At 41.0% G+C, this 26,554-nt stretch overlaps 1 protein-coding gene across 2 annotated transcripts; it reads right to left on the bottom strand.

The window, feature by feature from the left end:
• Window positions 1-1,686: 1,686 nt before the first annotated feature.
• On the bottom strand, window positions 1,687-24,895 carry MAPK15 (mitogen-activated protein kinase 15). 2 transcript variants are annotated; one of them, XM_075490295.1, is made up of 13 exons: window positions 24,511-24,895; window positions 21,511-21,609; window positions 21,030-21,059; window positions 18,278-18,368; window positions 17,626-17,756; window positions 17,305-17,468; window positions 16,247-16,386; window positions 14,587-14,644; window positions 10,910-11,047; window positions 10,591-10,696; window positions 7,051-7,351; window positions 6,444-6,595; window positions 1,687-3,402 (listed from the first exon to the last, which is right to left on the bottom strand). In XM_075490295.1, the coding sequence occupies exons 1-13, from the start codon at window positions 24,577-24,579 to the stop codon at window positions 3,196-3,198; spliced, it is 1,686 nt and encodes a 561-aa protein (XP_075346410.1). In that variant the 5' UTR covers window positions 24,580-24,895; the 3' UTR covers window positions 1,687-3,195. The 2 variants fall into 2 exon arrangements, with proteins under 2 accessions (XP_075346410.1, XP_075346411.1); XM_075490296.1 differs by lacking the exon at window positions 1,687-3,402 and adding an exon at window positions 3,440-5,449.
• Window positions 24,896-26,554: the final 1,659 nt, after the last annotated feature.

Raw genomic sequence — 26,554 nt, 5'->3', positions numbered from 1 at the left:
CCATGGTAGCAGGCTTTATATAATTAGCAGGCTGTATATAATTTACATATCTGTAACAATTAATGATTATTTTAGTGGTTGTTGAAAACCTTGGGAAATGAATGTGCAGAAAAATAGATTGTCTGATCTGAAAAAAAAAATTAAGCTGATTTCCACATTAATACAGATGATGGTAAAAATCTGCAAGAATCAAGAGGAATTGTAATTTTAACATGAGGAGGTAAACCTAGAAATAAAGTTAAGACAGGAAAAAAGGAAAAAAAAAAAAAGGAGGGAAGAAGCAACCAAAATTGTAAAAAAGCTGAAATGGATTTCTTACACTTATTCCATATTGTATAAATGTATACCATTTCAGATACAACCCATAATCTGTTACATACGTACAAATTCATAAATGAATGCTGTATGTATACTTATTTTGTCTGCTCTTAGTAATGAATCAGATCCAGTTATCGATGGGTCCCAAAATGAACTGTAATGATCAATACAGTTGTTGTCTGCCATATGATACAGACAGACATTATTTTACTCTAGAGAGGAAGATAGGCTATATAGAGATATATCCTATTATATATATGCTAACCCTGTTTTGTGTAATTCTTACATCATTCCATACCTCCGCAGTCTTTCCCAAACCTACCTGCTCCAGCATTGTTGTGTAACAGACAAGTTAGGAATATTTCTATAGTCACAGATTACATTAACATTTTAGAATTTTGCTGTATTTGTTTAGATTTTTAGAATTTTATCTTGCTCAGCATGGTGCATTCAGTGTAAAAGTATGTTCCTGACCAGTACTAGAATGACTCTTCTCTTTTAGTGGTGTGTTGATTACCAGATGTTGTAGGTGTATACAAATATTGCAGAATAACTAATTCACTTGGTAAGAACAAAAGCCATTTTAAGAATAAGAAGTTAGTGTTACAGCCCATCACCTCTCAGTCTGAGACTAGGTTCACAGAGGATCTTCGATGTTGTGTTGTATCGTCAAATTGGTAGGTGCTAGGCTTTCAGTGGAAGTCACAACCCTGAATTAAGCAGTAGGCTCCCTTTTCCGTGCATGAGAACTGGCATCTTAGACTCACAAGAGCCAGCATGCTGCACAGAGCACTGCCTACACAACATGTTCACCCAATCATTGCCACTTCCTGTATCTACCTGCACCTGAGATAGACAGGAAATGTCTATTTTATGAATATACCAGAATAATCCAGGACTTCCCTGTGAGCTGCATTCCCAGCTCCCTAGTATTACCAGACTTAAGTGACCACACCTGGTACCAGAATTAAATGTACTATTTTTTTTACTTAACTAGCCTTTGGTGTGTAGGTACTAAAAGATAAAACGGATGTTCTATCAATGGCAGTGGTACTCACATGTTGGAATTTAGTACCTGAATCCCCTCTGTAACTGTAGTCCCAATGTTCTGGAATAACAATCATTTATCACAGGTGAAGTAAAATTTCAGGGACAGAGGCTTCGTATAAGAACTTGATGCTAATGAGGAGAATGTATCAAAATTCAGCATTAAAACAGGAATATAGTTTTAAAGTTCTATAGTTCCACTGTTGCCTGATAACAACTTCATGATGTTTCAGCAATAGTATCTCTTGGAACATTGCTTTCTGAAAGCAAAAAAAAAAAAATTACCATATTAATCATTGAAGCAGATACCCCTGTATTTTTCCCTTTCACACACAGCAAACACTGATTGAAAGACAAAGATTTTCTGCAGTGCAATATAAAGTATTTATTATTACAATATTTACAATATTACAATATTACATGGTAGGTAAGCTATTAAATATTGTAGCAGAACCCACCTATATTTAAAATCCATGTCTACTTGATTTTAATGAAAATAAGCCACCATTGATTATGTTCATTTACCCCAGAAGAGTCATAGAAATTAGTGGAAAACAAAAAGAAGGGCTTTAAGATTATCTGTGAAGAGTTTAGTCTTCTTGGTCTTCACAGAACAGTTAGTTACCTGTTCTGCTCAAAAAAAAAAAAAAAAAATCTGCATTTAGGCAGTGCACCTGAAACTGCAAAAGAATCATAGAATGGGTTGGAAGGGACCTTCAAAGATCATCTAGTCCAACCCCCCTGCCTTAGGCAGGGACATCTCCCACTAGACCAGGTTGCTCAAAGGCCTGTCCAACCTGACCTTGAACACTTCCAATGATGGGGCATCCACAACTTCTCTGGGCAACCTGGTCCAGTGCCTCACCATCCTCATCGTAAAAAATTTCTTCCTTATGTCCAATCTAAACCTACCCTCTTTCAGTTTAAAACCATTGACCCTTGTTCTGTTACTAAGGCCTTGGTAAAAGTCTCTCTCCATCTTTCTTATAGGCCCCCTTTAAGTATTGAAAGGCCACAATAAGGTCTCCCTGGAGCCTTCTCTTCTCCAGGCTGAACAACCCCAACTCTCTCAGCCTTTCTTCATAAGAGAGGTGTTCCAGCCCTCAGACCATTTTCTTGGCCCTCCTCTGGACCTGCCCTAACAGGTCCATGTCTGTCTTGTGCTGGGGACCCCAGAGCTGGACGCAGTACTCCAGGTGGGGTCTCACGAGAGCCCAGTAGAGGAGGAGAATCACCTCCCTCAACCTCCTGGCCACGCTGCTTTGGATGCAGCCCAGGATACGCTTGGCTTTCTGGGCTGCGAGTGCACATTGCTGCCTCATACCTGATTTTTCATCCACCAGTACCCCCAAGTCCTTCTCCGCAGGGCTGCTCTCAACCCCATCATCCCCCACCCTGTATTGATACTGGGGATTGCTCTGACCCAGGTGCAGGACCTTGCCCTTGGCCTTGTTGAACCTCATGAGGCCCGGAAATGTCTGAATATGTCTAAATACGTGCAAGTATCAGAATATTGCAGTTTTCTGTAATTTTTTGCAATAATTCAAATGAGGAATATGAACTGACAGTATTCATTGTTCTCATGGTATGGGAGCAAATAGTGCTGTGCCCTTGTCTGGTAAGACTGGAAGGCAAAGGGATTAGATTCTCTTTCCTGTTGGTTTGTCCAGAGGAAAGTAGTACATTGTTCCATGCAATGAATAAAGCATTTTGCTTCAGCTGGGGTAACTGTCAAATGCATGTTATATTTTGCTCTCACTTGCTGTTACTGGCTCCGTTAGGGGACTGATGAGATGAGCTGCACTTCACCTGGTTAGAACACTTCCATATTCACTGCTCATGTTGTTGGGAGGACTTTGATATTGGAAGACTCTGCAGTGCAGATTTACATATGGTTCCATAGGCCTGAGAGTAACTGCCCATCGATGCTTTCGGATCACCAGCAGCTTCCATATTTGCAGTAATCTGGAACATCTTTTTACTGGACTTCAGAAGGGGACGAACATCTTTGCTGCGAAACTGAGTATTTCTTGGATTCTGTGCAAGAAAGGAAAGCCAAGATAGTAACCTGTAATCAGCTTTCTAAAATACAAATAAGGAACACAGATTTTGCTTCAGCTGAGGAGTAGGACAGATCATGAATGTTATATGAATAATAAACAAATAGACTGTTTTATTAGATCAAGAATGGAATGGTCAGAATGATGCGAGGGAGAAGGGCTTAAGAATGGGTGTATCAAGAACGAGCTAGTGGCACTGGAGCAAGATATGACAAACTAATCCTGCACTGGAGTAAAAGTCCAAAGGCCTGTTTGGCTAGTATCTTGTTTTCAACAGTAGTGAATGCTTTAAATATATGTACAAAAGACACATCATCATCATCATCCCCTAAAATATCCTCCTGGCTTCTGCCAGTCAAATGGCTTGGTGACTTTCTGAGTTGGAAGCTGCATATGGATACTGTATTTATCAGCCCCTGTGGGGAAAAGTTAAGAATACATTAATACATTACAATACATAATACATTACAATACATTTGAATCTGCAGTTCAAGAGGAGAGCTGTTTCACTGCAGCTTATGCTTTGTGAACCTCTATAGTTAATTGAAAGGCAAAAGTTTCCACTCACTATTGTGGCACTGGCTGCTGTCATCCCAGCCATTATAGGAGTCTTTCCTGGTCAAATGGCTGAGAACAAGAATTTCATGAGCCTGATAGAATATTTAAAATGAATGCAGACTGAATGCAGAGCAAACTGGAATGTCAGAACTTTTCAGCTCCTGCTCAGGCTGAATGAGAAAGACGGAAAAGTCAACATTCACTTAACATAAGATCAGCCACAACACTGATGACCTTCTACCACAATATCCTGTCTCTGACACTAGACAGTATTAGCCTCTCAGGGAACAAATACAAAGCACAGGGCATGTGTAGCATGATCTTCTCCCTATTATGCTCTTCCAGTAACAGAAAGTTGGTCACAATTACCTAAATATTCTTCAAAATGCATTGTTCATAGGTACATCTGCACATGCAGCAACCTCTACAGTCTCATATTGTGGAATAAATGGTTCCTCTTACTCTCAAAACATTTTGAATGGGATTCCAAAGCAGAGGGGCTGAAAGATGGGTTGCAAGTGTGCATGTGGACATACTTGGAAGCTGCTGGCAATCATGTCTCCCTTTAGCAGTTATTCATATGTATTTTCATATTAATCACAACAGTAAGAAGAGATCCAGTAGGAGCAAGCTTGACTCTTAACAGTGTCTGCAGCTTGTTTCTAGCTTGAAATGGTTCAGATCATTCAGAGCTGTGTTCAAAGAAATAATTTGCTTTAAGGTAAACGTGATCTTGCATGCTGACACAAAGCAGGTGATCCCACCCAACTCATCTTTGATAGTGGTGTCTGTCAGAAGTCCCTTCACACAACTGTGCTCAGCATGCATTTTGAATGGTTTGGAGCTCCAGCACATATACATTTAAGTATTCTTTTGTGGGAATGTGAGAAAGTCCCACGACAAACAAGTCAATCTTCAGTGTCACAAAAAAGGTAATCTGTGGTGCCTCCTTCCATATTCTTCCTCTGCCATAAGCTTCCTCTGATGACCTATTGTTGGCTAGACTCTCCTTGAGCTAGTCAGCAGACTACTAGCTCAGGAAAAAGAAAAAGCAGGGGCAAAGAGGTCATTTAAGAACCCAATGAGAATAAGAACTTTGACAAGGAAGCGTGGCCAAGAACAGGGAAGAGGGAGGAGCAGAGAGGACAGGACTGAAACCTTCACTGTTCAGCAACAGCAATCCATTAGGTTGATTCCGGAGGTAGTGCAAATTCTCCAGCTAATTTTGGAATATCCAACAGTCTCAATTTGGTTAAAAAAGAATTTGCTACCTACACACTTTGTACAGGACAAGCCATCATTGAAGATAATGTAAAAGCAACTGATCTGTGATTCTTAAAGTCAAAGGGAATTTTTGGTGCTGCTGACAATCTGAACAATGCGATAATCTGAAACGGTGTTCAAATCCTCACTTATCTGAAGTGATAAAATTGAAAGCAGAATGGAGTCCAAAATTAGCCTGTCTTCTAGAAAAAGGGCAGTGGAAAAAAAGTCACATATCTCAGCACATCTCAAAAGATGTTGCATTAAAAACTCAAGATAGGAAAAAGAAGTAGAGGCAGAGAATCTGCAGAGATATTTTTACTTTTCTTTTTTGATTACAGTTAGCTGACATATATGATCCATTACAATTAATCTGTGTGGAAAAAAATACTGCTAATGAGGCAGAGACCTAGATTTACAAAAGGGTTGTGTTACTTCATGTTCTCTGAAGTACCTAATTCCTGTACTTAAATTCAACAGTCATTCACAGAACTCCTGCATAAACCTATAAGCACCAAAATACTCTTGCTGCTCAAGTCACAGGTGAAAGGGTTTTTTGAAAGACTAGGGTTAGACTTAAAACTCCAGGAGAAAGTTAGTGTTTATAAACCCAGACTAGCTGAAGATCAGCATTACATATGCCAGAGCTGTAAGGTTTAAGCCACATCTGTGCCCTTGGCATTTCCTGGTGATTACTATAGATGGTCTTCCTCTCAACACTCTGCCTCATGCACAGAACTTAACTCAGGGTCGTAAACTTTAGTAGACAAAACAGCTGAAATGTAGGTATTGCAACACTGAAGACTACAATACACAAGTTCCTATATGAATCTACCCCATATTAGAGGCAAGTTATGTCTAGTTATTTCCCTTACTAGCAGAAACTCTTCAGTTAGCACACTCTTCAGCTCTTTAGTAAAGGGAACATACTCTATACAAGCCTAACTGCCTTATCAAACTAGGTTACTGGTACCATTTGACAGACACTGCATACAAGCAACAAAATTGCAGTGTATATCTTTGTCATAAGTAATTTTAACTGATAAAAATGTATTAATTTAGTCAGTCACAGAGCAATAAGTCTTGCCTCTCATTTAAGTATCTTCACAAAGTTGCAAATTAAAATATTTTGTGTCTATATCATTTTGGTCCATGAAAAGTTAAGGGGTTTTGGGTTTTGGTAGGACTGCTACTCACGTTACAAAGGTTCTGTACGCTTGTAGGAGGTAGCTGAGCATTTGCATTTGCCCATGTGATTTGTCTCCCCAGTTTCCTAGTGTTGGAGATTCTGGCCTGTTGAGAAGGTGGCACAGAACAGTTCCTGATCACAGCACCAGAATTTGCATTACCTGCAGAAGAAAAAACATGAGAGAAAGTAGGAAAACCATGAGGACACAGAATACATGGACTGAGGCAGGGACAGAACATAAAATTGAGTCAGCTCCTGCCACCTCACTTCGTCTCACAAACAGAAGAAAAATATTGAGAATAAAATTAAGATGTAGTAGCAAACAAAACCAGTTCAAAAGAGCATGGGAAAAGATAAGAGCACTAGAGAAGCAAAGAGAAAACAGAAAGGAACATAGAGTCAAGACTGAGGCAGGAAAGAGCCAAAGAGAACGTCATACACTTAAACCTCATTCGACAGCGTTTTGTTCTTATGTCATTTTCCTCCCACACTTTCACCCTCTCATTTTGCCATGTAAATTCCCCTTTCCCCACTCGATCTCTTTTCTTCTTTCTTCCCCATAATAATGCCTCATGGTGGATTGCATGCCACTCTAGGAGGGAGGGTAGTACCTACTTTGAACAGCTGTGTGTGTTATGGGATTGTATATCACATTGATCTTTGATCTCTGACATAAAGTTCTTGCTAAATCTTCACTCTGGCTGGATACTTCTGGCTCGACACTAGTTGTAGTTCCAGCATGCACACGCGAAGTTTTTAGAAGAGGTGGTGTTGGTTCTCTTTGGCCTTTCCTGGTAGGTAAAGTCACAGAACTGGAATTTGGAAGAAGTGGCCTGGATTCAGACTGACGTAGTTGAATGTTTTCTCTCCGCACTTGCTCCTTTGGATGGCTATTTAATTTCTTTTCAAGAATCATCTACAGAAAGGAGAAGTTGGTTAGACTTAACACAGCTACTATCCCAGCCAAAACCAGCACAACAGCAACAAAACATAAAAACAAAGAGAAAGACTTATAACTAACTGCAATTTATTTCACAGGATAGGTAACAAGTATCATTTTAAAATTAATTTAGGGTTGGAAAGAAGATAGAAATAATATTCTCAGTAGAAAGAAAGAATAGGCTGAAGCATTAAGAAAAAGGGTTGGGTGAACAGGCAATTTCAATATATCCTGAGGGAAAACATCACTAAATATGGGCATTAGCCTTGGAAAAGACAGAATCTATATGCCCAAAAGGTTAATGCTATGTTGTTTCTTACCATCCCTTTCTAGAACTTTGCAAAGCTGATTTTGTTAATGGTCAAAGCAACATTCGTTCCAGTTAGTTCATAATTATTTCTCACCTACCTCTACACGCTATTATCTAGCAACAGAATCCAAGGTTTTGGGTCTTGGCACAGACAATCTGCTCTCAACTTCCTGTAATCACAGTCGTCCCAAATTTGACACCCTATCAGTAAGATTATTCAAACCTATGCACTTGTTTCTTAGCCTTGTACCTAGATTATCTGTGACCAGTCTAATGACATTTAGAATATCTTTTCTACCTGTGCTCAGTATTCACTTTACTAATTCATCTGCTCATGACTCCTAACACTATCACGGTAAAGTTTATTAGTTTCCTTCTACTAAAGACCTTAAAAGAAATTTTAAGTAGGTTCAACTTTTAAAATTCAATTTTATTTTTTCTTTCTTCAGTTTTAATTGCTGTTAATAGAAGCAATAAAACTTTTCCTCTCTCTCGGAGAAGGTGGACACCCTTATCAGTCTTTCTCAGTCTTGGATTTTCTGAGCTCTAAGCTTCCTTTTCAGTCTTCTCTTCCCAATATCATTCTTTCCAATGCCTGTTTTACTACGTTTACATTCCAACTCCTACTCTTCTCACCATCTTCCAGTTCCTTTGCCTCATAACAGGGCATTTACATAATTTTTTTCACCGTAAAAAGGGAAAAAAACCCCTGCCAAAACTAAGTCAAAGCCTATTTCTCCTCCTGGAGGCTTGATTTACTTCCACTTTTGCTGCTCCTCATATTTCACTGTTAGAGCATTCACTCTGGCTGTCCTCCCCCTACTGCTTCAACACCACCATCCAGATCAGTTCAGTGTCTCTTATAATTAGTTCTGATTTGTGTTTATCTTTATTCTTCTTTCACGTCTTTAGATATTACTCAAATGTTTATAGAATCATAGAATGGTTTGGGTTGGAAGGGCCCTTAAAGATCATCTACTGCACCCCCCCTGCCTTAGGCAGGGACATCTCCCACTAGACCAGGTTGCTCAAAGGCCTGTCCAACCTGACCTTGAACACTTCCAATGATGGGGCATCCACAACTTCTCTGGGCAACCTGGTCCAGTGCCTCACCATCCTCATCGTAAAAAATTTCTTCCTTATGTCCAATCTAAACCTACCCTCTTTCAGTTTAAAACCATTGACCTTTGTTCTGTTACTAAGGCCTTGGTAAAAGTCTCTCTCCATCTTTCTTATAGGCCCCCTTTAAGTATTGAAAGGCCACAATAAGGTCTCCCTGGAGCCTTCTCTTCTCCAGGCTGAACAACCCCAACTCTCTCAGCCTTTCTTCATAAGAGAGGTGTTCCAGCCCTCAGACCATTTTCTTGGCCCTCCTCTGGACCTGCCCTAACAGGTCCATGTCTGTCTTGTGCTGGGGACCCCAGAGCTGGACGCAGTACTCCAGGTGGGGTCTCACGAGAGCCCAGTAGAGGAGGAGAATCACCTCCCTCAACCTCCTGGCCACGCTGCTTTGGATGCAGCCCAGGATACGCTTGGCTTTCTGGGCTGCGAGTGCACATTGCTGCCTCATACCTGGTTTTTCATCCACCAGTACCCCCAAGTCCTTCTCCGCAGGGCTGCTCTCAACCCCATCATCCCCCACCCTGTATTGATACTGGGGATTGCTCTGACCCAGGTGCAGGACCTTGCCCTCGGCCTTGTTGAACCTCATGAGGTTCACATGGGCCCACTTCTCAAGCTTGTCCACGTCCCTTTGAATGGCATCCCATCCCTCAGGCGTGTCGACCACACCACTCAGCTTGGTGTCATCTGCAAATTTCCTGAGGGTGCACTCGATCCCACTGTCTACAAGGAAAGTGCAGCTTTTAATTTTCCTTTGGATCTTATTGCATATACCAAATGGCATCAAAAGTACTATCTTTCCTTTTCCCTGTACAACTAAACATTTTGCATCAGCTTTTTTTTATTTGCTTGATTATTGCACCATTTCCTGATTTTTCAAGTATTATTTCCCCATGTTAATGCATTCAAAATATGTCTCCTAAAACATCACTGTCCTTTATTATTAGCACATCAGCTACACTGATCCTTCACTTGCTCTTCCTCCTCTGTTAATTAATTATTCTGAAATCTGATAGTTCTGTGTATGTGGTGCAGCACGCAATGGCACAGGGTGTAGCTAAGGGACCTGGAAAGTCCTGGCTAGCTGTTTGTCTGCATGGTCTGTACCAGCAACTGGAGTAGGGCTGCAGTCTTGGGGGCTTGTATATCCAAGTGCCAGCAACTGAGGAGACTGAGATCCAGGGGCCAGCTACTGAGCAGACCGAGCGTCTGAGAGCAGCTGCTGCAGGGATCCACCTTGTACACATGTATATATATTCTCTATATTCTCACGAGTGGACTTCTGTCTTGCTCAGCCAGAGAAGGGAGCAGGATGAGGGTGTTGGTGCTGTCTATGTTTGTGTGAGTGCTCTGAGTGCCTGTTTGTGATCCATGTGGCCATCCATGTATATACGTAGCGTGTATGTGTTTTCTGTGTGCGCGTGCCTACTGAGAATACATCTTCAGCCTTGCTACTGGCTGGACCTGGGCACATGAAGTGGCAGCAGCCTTGCCTCTTTTGGACTGTTGGATCCAGCATAATATATTTTCCTCTAACACAGTCTCTCAGACACCATGCTTTACAGACTTTTCTTTTCCCGGTGGGAATCTGGATTTAAAGACCTCTCAAAAATTATGACAGTATGGAACTGAGTGATAAAAAATACCAAGATGTAACTGTGGGAATGTATGGAAAGCCTAGGGGAACGCAAATAGAAGAAAATGACAGAATTCAGTAAGTGTGTGCAAGAATGGCAGGTTACCTGGAGGATTAGGATTTTGGAAAATAGGATAAGAGAATTACCTCATATAATTTATTGCGATATTCTGCCACAGACAGCTGGATATCATCACCTAAAGGAAGAATTACATCATAATCCAGAGAGGGCTCCCTGGCAGGACAGTGAAACCTAAGAAGATGATAACACATAATGTAATTCACTAAGACTAAAAACAGCATCACAGATTAATATAATGTTAAAAAGGATTGTCAAATCATCTAGTGTGACCTTAAGAACTAGCTCTGTTTTTATTTTTCTATCATGCGTATAACTTGTGCCAAGAGCAGGTCTATAACATCTCAGAAGACATCTGGGGAAACTGCACATTGGTATTACTCTCACCTTTTCACATAAGGATGCTGCAGAGCCTCCTCTGCTGTGAGTCGTTTCTCAGGGTTAAATACTAAAAGTTTCTTCAGAAGATCCAAGGCAGGCAACGGAGTAGAGGATGGTAAGATCTCCTCAAATGTTACTCGCTGCCTAGAAGTCAGAAAACAGCAATATAAGCTCCCAGTGTCTAATTCACAGTGAAGGCATGAATTACAGTTCTGGGCATCACATCAAGGTGACATCTGACTGCAGAGTTCACTCACAAATAGTGTGTCATAATCCTGGAACACTCTAAAGTACAGGCCTGTGAGTACAGTAAAGTCTTTTACCCCTTTGATTAGGTTTGAATGCCTCCCTCCTAGTGCTAAGAACCTACACAAAGTACCTAACTTGCAAGTCTAGTCTTTCTCTTGTTTCAGTGGAAAGAGTGAGAGATATCAGACAGTATTAGACAAAGGGGAATAACGAGTCCTCTGGACAATGAGTCCTTCTTTTGACAATGCAGGAAGCCCAAACTCCTAACTTGGATGTTTCAGTTGAACTGTTAAAGATCCCATGAATGCAGCCCTTAGACCACAGAAATATATTTCTGTATAATTTGCAATGAGAAGATGAAGTTTATAAATCTGGTTTTGCATTTTGAAATCCTAAAGATAATTATTAACATAATGAACATGAGAATATCTAGTACATTTGAAAAGTCAGTTTTAAAACACGATTCTCACTCATATTTTAAATAATCTTGTTACTCCATGGCAACATTCTCTCAGTTTAGAAAAATGATCCATCACTGAACATAGCATTTGGACTGAGTGGCTCAGAAAAAATCTTTTCCGTTTTGAAGACTAAGATTTCACTTGCTCTTTTACCTAGCTGGAGCCATCTATCAGAACTTAGCCACTTGATTTTCACATTTTTCAGAGGAGGGGGGGAAGAAGATAACATCCAAAGAGTAGGGCTGTCAAATACAGAAAACTGGCTGAGTATCAGTCTGCGGCTCGTTCAGGGATAGGGACTGGGTGGTTTCTGCACTCATTCATGATTTCTGTCTCTTCCTCCTCTTGTTCTTCTGGCTGCTCTGCTGCAGAACAGGCTGCCTCTTCTGATTCTTCCTCCCACTCCCTCTTAGAAGCTTCTTCCTCCCTTACTAACCAAGTTGACTTCCTCTTCCATTGTTTAGGAGCAACTGTTATCATTGAGGGTTGGGTCTCTGACTTAGCCACAGTGTCCATTTGTATGTCCTCAAATCCAGAGACCCTTTCACCCTGCTGAGGTAGGTGTAGGCCAGGCGCCAGCACAGCGTGAGAAGTTGTGTCTCTTTGGCATAGAGAAGCCATCCTTTCTTCAAGTGTTTTGTCACTTCAACAGGATGCCACGGTTGGTCAGGTGTGAAGTCCCACACCACTGGATGTGAAAATTGCTCTAGGTACCTGCCCAAATTCTCCTACGCGAGTTGTGACCCATGACCCGACTACCTCAGGGCACATCCCTGTGTGGCATTCACAAATAGTCAGTTATCCTTAGGAAAAGCCAGAATCAGATTCTTGACATATAGCAGTCTGAGCATTCTAGTTACCCAAGGATGTTCAAGAAACTGAATAGCTGTTGTAACAAGGCAGAAAAAAAAAATATCTACCTCAGGAGAGAGGAAGGGGGAGGTGCCATTCTTCATTTCCTCTACAAATTGGCTCTTGGATGAGAAGAGGAGAAATTGTTAATTGTCTCCATGAGATGGTTCCCAAAGTACTGGGAGAGAACCAATGCAGGGCCTAAATACCAGATCAGGCTCAAGGCCAGTGCTTTTATCATAACTCTCCCAGGCAAAGCACAAAAAAGTGCTGAACAGCACAGAAGACTGCAAAGCTGAAAGCAGCCATTAACAAGCCCTCAAATTTGATGTACAGCAAGAGAGGGAGCATGCCACAGAGAAGGTAAAGGAACAAATAAACCAGTGTGGAGACCAAATACTTCAATATTATGAACAGCATCAGCTAAACAGGTGTAACTACTATAAATTCCTGTCTAGTACACTCCAATCAAATCTATTGTGATGTCAAACCCCTCTGGCCCCATGTTGGGTGCCAAAAAGGACTCTTGGTTAACCACCAAAAGGTGGGTTGACCCCAGCTGACAGCTAAGACCCTATCCAATGACTCACTCTCTCCCCCTCACTGGGATGGGGGAGAGAATCAGAAGGGCAAAAGCAAGAAAACCTCATGGGTCAAGATAAAGACAGTTCAATAAGTGGAGGGGGGAAAAGGGGGGGGGGGGGGGGGAAGTTGTGCAAAAGCAATTGCTTACCACCAGCAGACTGATACTCAGCCAGTGTCCAAGCAACAGCTAATTTGAAGAAATTTCTCCCCACCTGTTTTATTGCTGAGCATGACACTATATTGTATGGAATATCTCTTTGGCCAGAATGGTCAGCTGTCCCAGCTGTGTCCCCTCCCAGTCTCTTGCCAACCCTTAGCCTACTTGGTGTGGGGGCAGAGTGAGAAACAGAGAGGGCCTTGATGGCTACTGTGCAAGCTTTGTTAAGCAACAGCTGAAACACTGCTGTGTTATCAACACTGTTTTGGCCACAAGTATAAAACACAGCAGCATATGAGCTGCTATGAAGGAAATTAACTCCATTCCAGCTAAACCCAGTACAGGAGCACAGCAAAAGGACGAGAAGCAACATTCACAAGTTGCACCAAGGGAAATTCCTATGGGATATTGTGGCCATCCACTTCCGCCTGACAAGGTCAAACACACATGCCGTGCTGACAGCTGAATCAGCAGGGACAAAAGGGTCTCAGTTCTCCAACTACCTGGCATAGATTGATACAGGAATCCTGGCATCCCTGAATGAAAGGGGATAATGCTCCAGGATGCCAACTGAAGAAGTCAGCAAAAGTCAGCATGAAAATGCATATGCTGTTCACATGCACAGCAAGGGACCTGCTAGAGCTTATGGTTTGAGCCACACTAACCTAAACCTATAAAAACATATCCGTAAGCATTCAGAGAACTCATACCACACATAGCTGGGCTATGTGTATTGCAGACTCCCCAATGAGAAGGGATGCCCACTAGTATCACGACAGACACGAGCAGAAAATACTTAGAGACTGGCGAGTAATTTGCTATGGCCATAAGATAGTCTAAGAGCATTAAGTTTACTAATGTTTACTAATTAGGTATGTAATAAATGCAGAATTATGTGGTAGTCTGTGTACATAACTGGAGGATCCAAAAGAACCATGACAGATGTAAGGAAAATAATAATAATAATAATAATAATAATAACAACAATAATAATAAATCACAGTGAGAGTCGTTAAGCAGCTGGAACGAGGCTGTCAGCCTGAATAGATTCAGGCTTTCCATGTGTGAACCAATGACATCAGATACCCAAATGACTCGGGACAGGAAAAATATTCTAATTTTGAGAAAGTACACATGACAATAGCTTGGAATGTAGGCACAACCTCATTTTGTTTTGTTTTTCCGAGATTATGTCATTGGTCTTTTTTTTTTTTTTTTTTTTTTAATTTTACATCCCTTCCTTGGAGGTAGGTGAATCTGCAGAGAGCAGAAATCATTTCCACTGGTGAACACCAGAAGGTGAACTTCAGGGGAACTTTTTGTCAACATCATACAGTAGATTGTTGACTTCTGAGACACATCGAACATACAAGGCTTACCGGGAACTCATGTGGTTAATAACTGAGGCCCTGTAATCTGATTGCATAGCCAAAATATCTGCAATAATGAAAAGATACTGTTAATGCCAAGATTAGGATTACCAGAGCTACACAGTTTATGAAGTAAAGCAAATATTTGATATTAACATAGGAAATTATCATCATAAAACTCAATGGGAGATCTTATGGAAGGGAGATGGAATATTTACTTACACATTTTCTGAGCTGATTTTCTCAATTCCTATTCATTCTATCATAGATTTCATAAACTTGCACTCTTATACCCACATACACAGAAGCACCAAGATACCTGAGGCCAAATGATCTGGCCAGGATCACTTATGTGGGGCATGGAGAACAAGGGATACCAGCTATTGATTTCCTCATCACATCCGCTGGGGTTCTTTTTGATTGGTGACAATGAACTGTTTTCTGAACGTATTTGTCATACTCTCAAAGAGTCAACAATTGCTACGGAATGGTTTTTGCTTCAGAATCTTGTTTCGTTGGTCCCCATAAATCCTAGGCAAAGTTGCTGCTCACAGGTTGGTTTTCCTTGTTTGCAATAACATTTTGAACGAGTGTCTGTTTTCACTTGTTTGACTAAAAGAAAAAGAAATTGTGCCTGTGATATGCTGCAACCTTGCAGCCATTGTCCTGTGATAAGGATACAGGACCTTCTGCTAATGAGTCATTTGTCCTGTGGTCTTGTCTTAGAGCGCAGACTTTCTGGTTATGACATTATCAACACACTCCTCAATTGTATTACTGAGAATGGAATAGCATTTTTTGTTTTAGACTGGATATTAGGAAATTTTACTTCACTGAAAGGTTTATCAAGCATTGGAATAGGCTGCCCAGGGAAGTGGTTGAGTCGCCATCCCTGGAGGTATTTAAAAGACGTTTGGATGAGGTGCTTAGGGACATGGTTTAGTGGTGGTCTTGGTAGTGTTAGGTTTACGGTTGGACTCGATGATCTTAAAGGTCTTTTCCAACCTACGATTCTGTGATTCTGTTATTAGTGCTGGCTATTATTCTAACTCCTGTTTTGGTGTTTTCACACACACATTTCCATTCATACTTCATTCACAGCAACCAAATCTCTAATAAAAACTGTAAATAACTTCAAGCTTGAATGGAATTCTCCAAAACTGTGATGTCCTTAAACTGAAGATAGTTGTTTTTCTCGAAACTATTTGCTAGCTCAGTTAGAATATATCGACATGTTGTAAAAGTTTATAAAGTGTATGTGCTGTTAGACTGGAACTCATAGCAGACAATCATAATAATAATAATAATAATCCCTTTTGGATTTAACATATATTTACTCCAGCTTTCACTTCTGTGTTTAGATTTCCAGACCAAAAAGTCGAATTTACCTTTACTATGCAAGTCCCACTGAAGTATGATGCTCTGTTTTAAACTCTTATCCTCTTACAAATCTCAAAACTGTTTTGAAGGCCTGGTTCTTGTTTCTCATCTAATCAAGTACAGGCTTATTTTCTTCTAACACTAACATTTCACAATTAGGTCTTTAATTTCCTTGGAAAGATGTTAGCATGACTCACAAGAGATACCTTCTTCCCTGATCCAGCTGGGCTGCTTTCTTTCACTCTTTTAATCTCTTCTCTAAATACCTCTCCCTGTAGAAGAGTCCTACCTTCTGGGGATGGGGCAGGAACAACCCTCAAGATCTGCTCTATTTGATTCACTGTTGATGTTCCAGGAAAAAGAGGTTTCCCAAGTAGCAGCTCTCCCAGAATACAGCCAATGCTCCACATGTCTACACCTTTAGTGTAACTACAAATAAGAATAGAACAGAGTTAGGACTAAATCAAGCAAATATTATTCTGTACCTAGTATTCACATCATCTACATTAGCTTGTTTTGCTAGAAAAACAAGCTTGGTAACTCCTTGAATATGAATGCTCACAGGTTTTAACTATAAAGTGAATGAGATTCGGGAAGAGAGATTTATCCTACTAAAAGTGTATTCTAGGAAACCATAAAAGGAAATATATTAAAGGTAAATGCCAGGACAAGGTAATATATACTTTTCATATGCCCAACAGTGAAGATACAAGTTGCTATTTGGAAACAACTGACTTTTCAGGGCATAATGTATCTAGAAAGTAGTTACAATTACTTAAGCAAAGTAAATGCCAAACAATGGGTAAATGACAGTTTGCAAAACATCCACATTTCAAATTTGGGATACTAACCCAACCTATATTTATTTTCTTTTCTGATCAGTAAGATTTTGTAGATTTAAGTGAAAAAAAGGACTAAGCCTGACTAACAGGCAGCTGATTTAACATTTGATTACAGAATATTTTCTGAAGGTCTATCAAAAAACTCTCCTTAAATTTGGAAAAGAGTGTCGTCTTTTATGGTTCTAAGGTACTCCACCAAATTTTTTAAAAATGCAGATTTAAGGGGAGAAAGAGTAAGTCTAGTGGGAGAAAGGATGACAAACAGATGAGCTGATAATGTACGTAAATGGACAATCTAAGAAGCCAGGAAGGAAATGTACATGTAACGAGAGATTTTTATGTTGCAGAACTGACGTTTAAATGCATATTGGGAAAATGGACTGCTGTCATGACATTGCATCTGGTGACATCTAAAATGAAAACATTTAAGACTTTTAGACAATAAATTTTGCCAATGGTGAAGAAATTATAGGATCCCATCCCTTTGCTCATATTAAGCAGTTACCTCTGAGAGGAAAGTAAGATCTCGGGGGCTCGGTACCAGCGTGTTGCCACATATTCCGTTAGAGCAGGGTTGCCTTGGTCCTCATTCATCTGACATAAAGAACGGGCCAGCCCAAAATCACAAAGTTTAACAAAGCAGTCTGCATCCAGCAAGATATTTGAAGGCTGAATTGAACAAAGGAAAATTAATCAGCTTTTTACTCTCTGAATGGAAGAAGATTATTATCAAAGTTCTTTTACCGGTCTCATTCTTTTCACACTTTTCCATTTAGTGTTTAACAGAAAACTTGAGTGAAGGATAAAGACCACGACTGATATATACCTTCTGATCTCTGTGAATAACATTTCCCGAGTGGATGAATTTAGTTGCCTTCAGGAGTTGATAGAGAATGTAACACTTGTGGATATCTTTCAGCAAATTCCCCTTCTTAATCACAGCATGTAAATCTGTTTCTGTAATATATTACGTCAGTAAAGGATTACCAAGTTGTGAATACAAGTTCCTCAAAGCAAGGCCAGAATAGACCATTGTCCAAACTGTAGTCTTTCAAGTGCATCCTCAACAGAAGTTAACACTGTAATTACTAATAGTACTGCAGTCTCTCTGTATTATCAGTTTGAGTTGCAGCTCATGCTACAGTAACTGTTCTATTATTGCATACTTTTGTTATAATAAAATTGCACAGTCTTTTCCATATGAAACTCTTCTATCTCTACAAGCCTTCTAATTTGTTGCTCACTGCCATCTTTCCAGCCAGTTCTCATATATAATTATTACTCCCTTTAGAGTTTCACTGCTATTCCCATCTAATCACAACTGATATATATAAAAAAAACCCTGTACCGCTCCTACTTGTATGTTTACTTACATGAATATTCATGTAAATCATCAACACACTACTATCAAAGTAGGGAACAAAAATAACTCATAAGAGAGGCTGTATTTAAATGGCTGATGCAATGCTAAGTCTCACCCATGGACTCAAAGATGAGGTAGATGTCCTTGTCATTCTGAGCTGGGATAACATCAAGCAGCTTGATGATATTTGGATGTTCTCCAAATTCCTGCAAAGGGAAGAGACCCAACTGTCAAAATCAAGTCTCCTGCTTGTGAATCATAAAAAAGGACGGTAACCTATTTCATTTTGTATTATTATCTAGAATAAACATTAACATGCTATTTCCTTTATTATGCTTCTACTGAAATAAATAAAACCAAAAGATTTAAGCTTGCTCCACAGTATGAAACCAGCCAGTTCATCTAAAAAAATAATCTCTGTTGTCTGAGACGTTAGTTCTAAAAATCCCTCTATACCATTTGCGAATAAAATCCAGTCAACTTTATGCACCACGTATTTCCTACTGAGGGCAAAGAATTATTGTGGCAGTGAAAATAGAACAAAGTTGCCATGAACATTGATGATTAAAAAACCCAACCAACCAGAAAGTGTCTATTTGATGGTAGGCTGAAACACTCTACAGGCAGCATTGATTGAACAGACTGTAATGTGAGATCAGTCAGCATAGAAAGAGATACCTAAATACAGATATCTGAAACCGGAAGTGAGTTCTATCCTCATATTTGCAGACTGACAATACTGTCAGGATCATTTACTTCATCCTCAGTCTTAACAACTTTTTTTCCTATAGCTAACGCTTCTGCGCAGCTAGAGACACTGTGAACACTTCACAATATGCCAACATTTTCATGAACTACCCTGAGTATAAAATTATAAATAGCTGCACCATAAAACCTATGCTTCTATCTAAAATACATCAATGACTTTTTTGTTATTTGAACCAGTAATATAGACTGTTTATCTGTTTCCATCACAAATTCAGTTATAAACAGTATCAAAAATAATAATATTAAGCTATCTCCAGCACAATCTTACAACAGCATAATCTTCCTAGACTCTGAGGCCAAGACAAAAATTGGTTATAACGTACAACATATAGAAAAATCCACAAACCAACACACTTGCCTGCAGCAATTCATGAAAATACACTTACAAAGCAGTAATATACAGCCAGGCCATCAAATACCCTTGCATTTATTCTGAGGACAATATTCAGAATACCCATGCAAATAATCTAAAGAAAGTTTTTATCCAAAAGGGGTGTTTTTCTAGAGATGCAGATCAGTCTTGACAGTGTTACTTGAGTACTGTTTAAGAACTTACTTCATGCTGAAGGAAAACCCTATTGTCTCACACTGTCTTGCCCTGGAACTAATAACGGAAAGTTATGAAAGTTTCAATCTATACTAAAAAAACATCCTACCTTGAAAAAAATCTTGTCAGAGCCAGTCCTACTTATCTTTGCTTAAAGAACAATGCTCTCACTAAAGTAATTACCAAAAATGACATTCTAAAATGTGGCCCAAAATGCACCAAACAGATCTACAACTATACTGAATGATAAACATAAAACCTGCAAGCAGCATAATGTTCAGCATACTACATATCACCCAGAAAAGAATCATCAAAATGCCCAGATTCTACATCGACACTTCTCAATTACAATAAGCTTCATCCAGTCCATCAAATGCCCTTATGATAAACATACAGATTAAACTAAGCAATCATTATGCACAGGAAGGAATTTGCACAGACAAGCAAATTAAGACAAACATCCAGTTACCAATGAAAGAATATTTATTATGTCTTTCCCTTTCTGATCTCTCAGTCCTGAGCCTCAAGAGCGAGCTATAAAATACCTTAAAAAATAGGAGAGGGAAACTAAAATTCTTAAGTCTATTGAGCACCAAGAGTCATGAAAGTAAGGGCTTAATGGCACATTAACCTCACTCCCTCAAAATGACTCATTCTTTCCTTCAGGAGAAATATCCTTCTTTTTCTTCTCCCAACTCCTCCTCCACCCATCTACTCCACAAGTGCTATACTTTCAGAGCTGATCTAACTTACAGGTAATTAACTTCTAAGGCATTGTTCTCATATGTTTTTAGCTCTTAAGTTTGCAGCTTCTATTTCAGGCTTAAAGAATGATTAAAAAGTAAAAAACCACATCTCTCTCCTACTTAAACTTGACAGTCTTAGGAAATACCTCTTCCTATGAGCCCTGCCTTGCTTGTGTCCTTAGAAAATCATAGTTATAACAACATTATCACTATTTAAAAACATTGATGTTTCTACATGGTAAGTCTGTGGAGGAATGGACAGATAATTTTAATGCCACTGCCACCGATAAGGTAATTACACATAGTGTGTGGTCAATTATATCAAAACAAGAGCAGCCTTAAGTAATCCCATACAGGACTTTCCTTTTAGTTTTGCTTTGATTATTTCAAGTGGTCAAGTTGCTTCCCACACGATGGAGGAAAAAATTTTGGCATGTAAATCTCTTCCACACCCCAGACCCACCTCTGAATCATGGCATTTAAAATTTAAGAAAAACACTTTCTGTCCACAAAGCAGTAAAAAGTGACAGAAAGTGCAAGTCAATATGGTGCTCCTAGAGTAGACATACTGCTAAAAATGGTGAAAGAACAGGGCATTTCTCAAAGGAAAAATAAGACCAACTCTCCATTTCATTCAGGTGGTTTTGCCCAGTCACGGAAAGACTGTTTGCCAAGATGGTGCAGAAAAGAAATGAATAGCGTTGCCAACACTGATCATTGCATTTTGAAAAAGAATGGGAAGAAAATATGTGAACAGCATCAGAGATAATTAAAAATCAGAGAGGAGGGGGGAAAATGGACATTACCTGCAGGAACATAATCTCTCGAAATGTTCTCTAGAAATAAACAAAAAAAAGTTTATTATCACCTTGGCAGAATGACAGAACAGAGTATGGACTTCCAATGAGAGGGTTAAATCCATTCTAATCCCTAAAGCAGAGGAAACCCTTATGTGGTAGACAGGCTAGGAAAAACCTAGTTGCTCACCAGAGAGTCACAAGTGTGCTCTCTGTGCTTAGACACTATAGCATAACAACATAAGGGAGAATCAAATTGTGCGTGCCTATAAAGACACTTTTTCCTCAGGGACATCAAACAGTATTTTGTAGATGCCATGACATACGAAGCTTGACATTTATTGCTCCTTTTTATCCTAATACAGCTGTAGACTGTATTATTACATGCATAATTGTCAAATAACTAACATCTTTCAGAGACATAAATCCTGAAAATACCTAAGAACTCCCACCACATCTTTCAGGACATGTTAGAACAATGATTTCTCACCTGAGCATCTGTTCTGTTCCTGAAAGCATCAAAAATCTTTTTAACTGCAACTATTTCTCCTGTCCTGCGATTGATTGCTTTCCATACAATGCCGTAAGCCTAGGGAGAAAAAAGGACAGATGAACAGTGTACTATGACACCTTAAGCACAGTTCAGACCTTCAGTGTGGAAGCAGAACGTACTCAACAGAGGGACTGAAAGAAGAGGTAATCATCAGCTACCTAGAAGAGAGATTAGGCCAATGAGCAATACTTGGCTGAGTCAAGGACAAAGAAGATCTATACTGAGTCCGACCAAAGGTCCACAAGGTCACAAGCATCCTGGCCCCCAAAACAGCCAATAGCAGATGTACATGCTCACGAAGTTCAGCAAGGTCAAGTGCAAGGTCCTGCACCTGGGTCAGGGCAATCCCCAGTATCAATACAGGGTGGGGGATGATGGGGTTGAGAGCAGCCTTGTGGAGAAGGACTTGGGGGTACTGGTGGATGAAAAGCTGGACGTGAGCCGGCAATGTGCATTCGCAGCCCAGAAAGCCAAGCGTATCCTGGGCTGCATCCAAAGCAGCGTGGCCAGGAGGTTGAGGGAGGTGATTCTCCCCCTCTACTGGGCTCTCGTGAGACCTCACCTGGAGTACTGCGTCCAGCTGTGGGGTCCCCAGCACAAGAAAGACACGGACCTGTTAGGGCAGGTCCAGAGGAGGGCCAAGAAAACGGTCTGAGGGCTGGAACACTTCTCCTACGAAGAAAGGCTGAGAGAGTTGGGGTTGTTCAGCCTGGAGAAGAGAAGGCTCCGGGGAGACTTTATTGTGGCCTTTCAATACTTAAAGGGGGCCTATAAGAAAGATGGAGAGCAACTTTTTACCAAGGCCCGTAGTGACAGTAGCACAGAATCATCAAATCATTTAGGTTGGAAAAGACCTCTAAGATCATCAAGTCCAACTGTTAACCCAACACTACCAAGTCCACCACTAAACCATGTCCCTAAGGACCACATCTACATGTCTTTTAAATACCTCCAGGGATGGCGACTCAACCACTTCCCTGGGCGGCCCGTTCTAATGCTTGACAACCCTTTTGGTGACAAAATTTTTCCTAATATCCAACCTAAACCTCCCCTGGCACAATGTGAGGCCATTTCCTCTTGTCCTCTCACTTGTTACTTGGGAAAAAAGAAGAGACGTCCCAATTTCCAACAGTGTAGTATTATAGCACTTGTCTGAGATACTTACACTCCAACGGTTTGTACTTCCTGATGCATGGCAAAGGACCTGAACCCATACTCCAGGACCACACATATTCTTGGGAAGTCTGCCTCAATGTTGCTATCTGAGTATTTAAGCATGAAAATCACTCAGTATCACATATTGCAGCTGTTTTACTTTGTACGAGTATTTAAACATTAACTGGGCATTTCTGAGTGAGAAAAGACCCCATTTTGCAGATGTAAGGCATCTCCTAGAATGCAGAAAGATTCAAATCTATGACCTAAAAATAAGAAAAGTGTATCTGTACCACAAGGGAGACTGAGTAATCACCATTTACAAGTATCGCACAGTCATCCAGAATAGGGAAAACTCGGGCAGAAGTTCCCGTTCCCTTAGCAGACAACACAGCTTTTAGTTAAAAAAAAAAAAAAAAAAAAAAAAAAAGAAAAAAAGAACTGTTTGAATTCCCTCACTGTACAGGAATAGCTTATCTCCCTTGCTGCTGCGCTTCTCTGCTCTACTTTTTGGGAGGTCCTCACCTGTTTCAGGGACTCCAACAGCCTTTTAAGTGCTCAGGTAAGTACATCAGCTGTGTACATACACAATACATACAGAACTCTCTGCATACAAGAGGCAGAAAACACAGGTATTTAGGAGACTGGAACCACTTGAGTTAAAAGCTGGACTAGTAGTTTTGATAATGTCAGTGATGCCTAGATGATGGACCTGAAGCCACTAAAGTCTTTTAAAGACCCGAATGTATGTAGTTATGCTTGTGAAACAGTCTCCAAATAGAACTCTCAAACAAATTGATATTTCAGATGAAAGAACAATGTCATTCTGTTCGAAGAACCTAACGTGTTAAAAGATGGAATACATTACAATCAAAGGGAGAAAGCTGGTAACTAGTAACAAGATGGCAGCAAACCTCAAGTCAGAGGCAAACTGAGAATGAAATATAGCCATAAGACAGATCAGTGTGAATTCAAAAGGAGAAAAACAAAACATTGTCTTAGAGCATAATGAAGAAAATGAGCCTCTCTTAAAAGTGCCCCTTTGTAATTGCACATGAAATACTTAACTACTAGTATCAACACAACTAAACAATGGCAAAGAGTTGCCAGAATAGAAAAGTAAATAATCAGGAAGGGTTTAGAGACTGCCTGAGGAGAAAGATCTTAGAAATTAACGTTGACTCACATATAAAAATACGTAATTTTATGGGGAAAAAATTACTTGATGCAGCATAATACTTAAAGTAATGGGGTTACATTAAATGCGAAAGAATTCGGCAGGCACAAACAGAATATACTTTGAGACTCAGATTCATTTTACTATAAACCAGGTGTACATGCGAGGTCGGTGCTTTGTGTGGCGGTTCTCCAGTAAATTACAGGAAAAAAAACCTGATGGGGAATTTACAGGTATTTCCAGTTTCAAATGCTACAACATAACACTTACCTCCCTCTGAAATTCAGTTGTGAAACAACTATAAGAAGCCACAGAAAGTTATCAGGCTACAATTTATGATTTTTTTCTCTATTAGGCATACTAAATATTTCAAAGTCCAGTTTTTCTTCAATTATATAAACTCTCAGACCTCCAGCATGAGACACGGCTCAGGTCAGCAACCTGCGGTAGGGACCGAGAGGCTGCAGACAAAGACGCCTCCGGGACAGCCCGCAGGGCAGCGCAGGGCAGCGCAGGGCAGCGCAGGGCAGCGCAGGGCAGCGCAGGGCAGCGCCGGACCCCGCCGCCCGGCTCCCCGAGCTCCCAAGGCCCCCCAGGGGACTCACCCCCTTGCCCAGGCGCCTCTTGATCTCGTACTTCTGGGAGACGAGCGCCTCCACCTCCGGCACGCTCATGGCGGACAAGCCGAGGCAGCAGGCGGCGCGCCCGGCGAACGGACAAGCACTGCACCGCACGGCACGCTAGGCCGCACACGGCGCTCTCCCTGTTGATTTCTGCTGCTATGGAAACAACCCCCCCGCACAACGCATGCGTGACGCCAGGCGTACCGCACATGGCGCCGGAGGCTCAGTGCCGCCGCTTCCGCCTTCCTTCTTTCCCCGCCGGGGGCTGTGCTGCGCGGCCGGAGGTGCTGCCGCGGAGCCCACGGCCGTGCTTGCTGGCTGAGTGGGCGGCTGCTGGGGGAGCCCCGTGCCGCCGCCGGACGACTCTCCTCGGGCGGCGGCGGCCTGTGACCGCGGTGCTGCTTTTCGCTTCCAGGAGTGCGGCGGGGGAGTGGCGCAGGCAAAGTGTAAAACTTCTCCAGCGTAGCGCATCCTGCGCCTTCAGCTGATAAGCTGTAATGGAGTGCGCTAGTGTCAGTGGGGAGTGTCAGATATTGCTCTCAGCACTCGTTATCACTGTAAAAAGCACTGTAAAAATTTTTCTTACTTTTTTAAAAATCTAGCAACCGTTATTGCTAATGCCTACAATGCAAATCTTTCCTTGCTAGCAGCATGCTCTAGCAGACGCTGAGTCCCATAACATCCTTGTTGACAAACTGAGTAAGTAGAGACTTGTTAAGTGCATGGTTAGACAGACTGAAAACTTGTTGAACTGCCCGAACGAAAGGTTTGTCATCAGTGACATGAAGTCCAGCTGGAGGTCAGTTGCTGGTGGAGTACCCAAGGGGTCAATACAGGTGCCAGTACTGTTTAGCTTCTTCATTAATCAGCTGGATGGTGAGCTGGAGTGCAGCCTCAGCAAGTTTGCAAATGATAAAACCAGGGAGGAGTGGTTGACAGAGCAGATGGTCGTGCCCCTATTCAAAGGAACCCTGTCAGGCTGGAGAAATGGGCCAACAGGAACCTTGTGACCCTCATCACTGGAAGATGCCAAGTCCTGCACTTGGGGAGGATTAATCCAATGCAACAGTACAGGCTGGCAGCTATCAGGCTAGAAGACAGCTTGGCAGGAAAGGACCTGGAGGTCCTGGTGGACACCAGGTTGACCATGAGCCAGCAAATGTGCTCTTGCAGCAAAGGCGGCAAACCCTGTCCTGGGCTGCACTGGGAAGAGCCTTGCCAGCTGTTTGAAGGAGGCGATCCTTCCTTTTTACTCAGCACTGAGAGACCACACCTAGAGTATCTTGTACGGTTCTGTGCTCCGCAGTGTAAGACAGACACGGACATATAGGATTGTGTCCAGCAAAGGGCCACAAAGACGATTAAGGCTTGGAGCATCTGTGATAGAGGAACAGGCTGAGAGCTGGGATTGTGTAGCCTGGAGAAGGCTCAGGGCATCTTACTAATATGTGTAAATATCAGGCAGAGCAGCGGGGAAGGCAGAACCAGACTGTTCTGAAACTGAAATTTGTGATGGAATTGAAATTCCATTTAAATGTAAGAAAAAACTTCTTTTACTGTGACTGTGGTCGAACACTGGAACAGGCTGCACAGAGAGGCTGTGGAGTCTCTGTTCTTGGAGATACTCAAAAGACACTGAAAGTGGCTCTGCTCTGATTGACCCTCCTTTGAGGTCTCTTCCAATCTCAGCTAAGGTCTGCTTCTGTATAAAATATCCCTGTGTGAATGTTAAAACTTAGAGTAAGGGTGACCTCTGGTGTAATTGTTGATGAGGTAATCGAAATCCAGAAGTGTTCAACTTGGAAAGTGGATGTAGGTGCAGTCTATTAGAAACAGAACTCTTTACCTCTTGCTTCTCAAGTGAAACACTAAAGCAAGAAAAGAATGAGAAGAAAGTAAAAATTCATATGACTATATTCAGTGAATATATTTTATTGATAGTTATGATCAAGGGACAAATACCTCAACTGCTTATATTGTTTAAAGTATTTGGTTGCTTGCCTATTTATTTTCTCTCCTTTGGAGA

Source organism: Mycteria americana, unplaced genomic scaffold (genome assembly GCF_035582795.1).
Source record: "Mycteria americana isolate JAX WOST 10 ecotype Jacksonville Zoo and Gardens unplaced genomic scaffold, USCA_MyAme_1.0 Scaffold_53, whole genome shotgun sequence".
NCBI classification, from domain to species: Eukaryota; Metazoa; Chordata; class Aves; order Ciconiiformes; family Ciconiidae; genus Mycteria; species Mycteria americana.
Note: the sequence above shows the minus strand (reverse complement) of the source record. Positions and strands in the feature narration are given on the sequence as shown.

Excerpts from the sequence above, each read along its gene's own strand:
- MAPK15 (XM_075490295.1), bottom strand. The coding sequence starts at position 24,579 with ATGAGCGTGCCGGAGGTGGAGGCGCTCGTCTCCCAGAAGTACGAGATC. Across the intron at positions 7,352-10,590 it reads ATCGCAATAAATTATATGAG|ATGATTCTTGAAAAGAAATT; the intron begins GTAATTCTCTTA and ends TCCTTTCTGTAG. Across the intron at positions 6,596-7,050 it reads AACACACACAGCTGTTCAAA|GTAATGCAAATTCTGGTGCT; the intron begins GTAGGTACTACC and ends TTTCTTCTGCAG.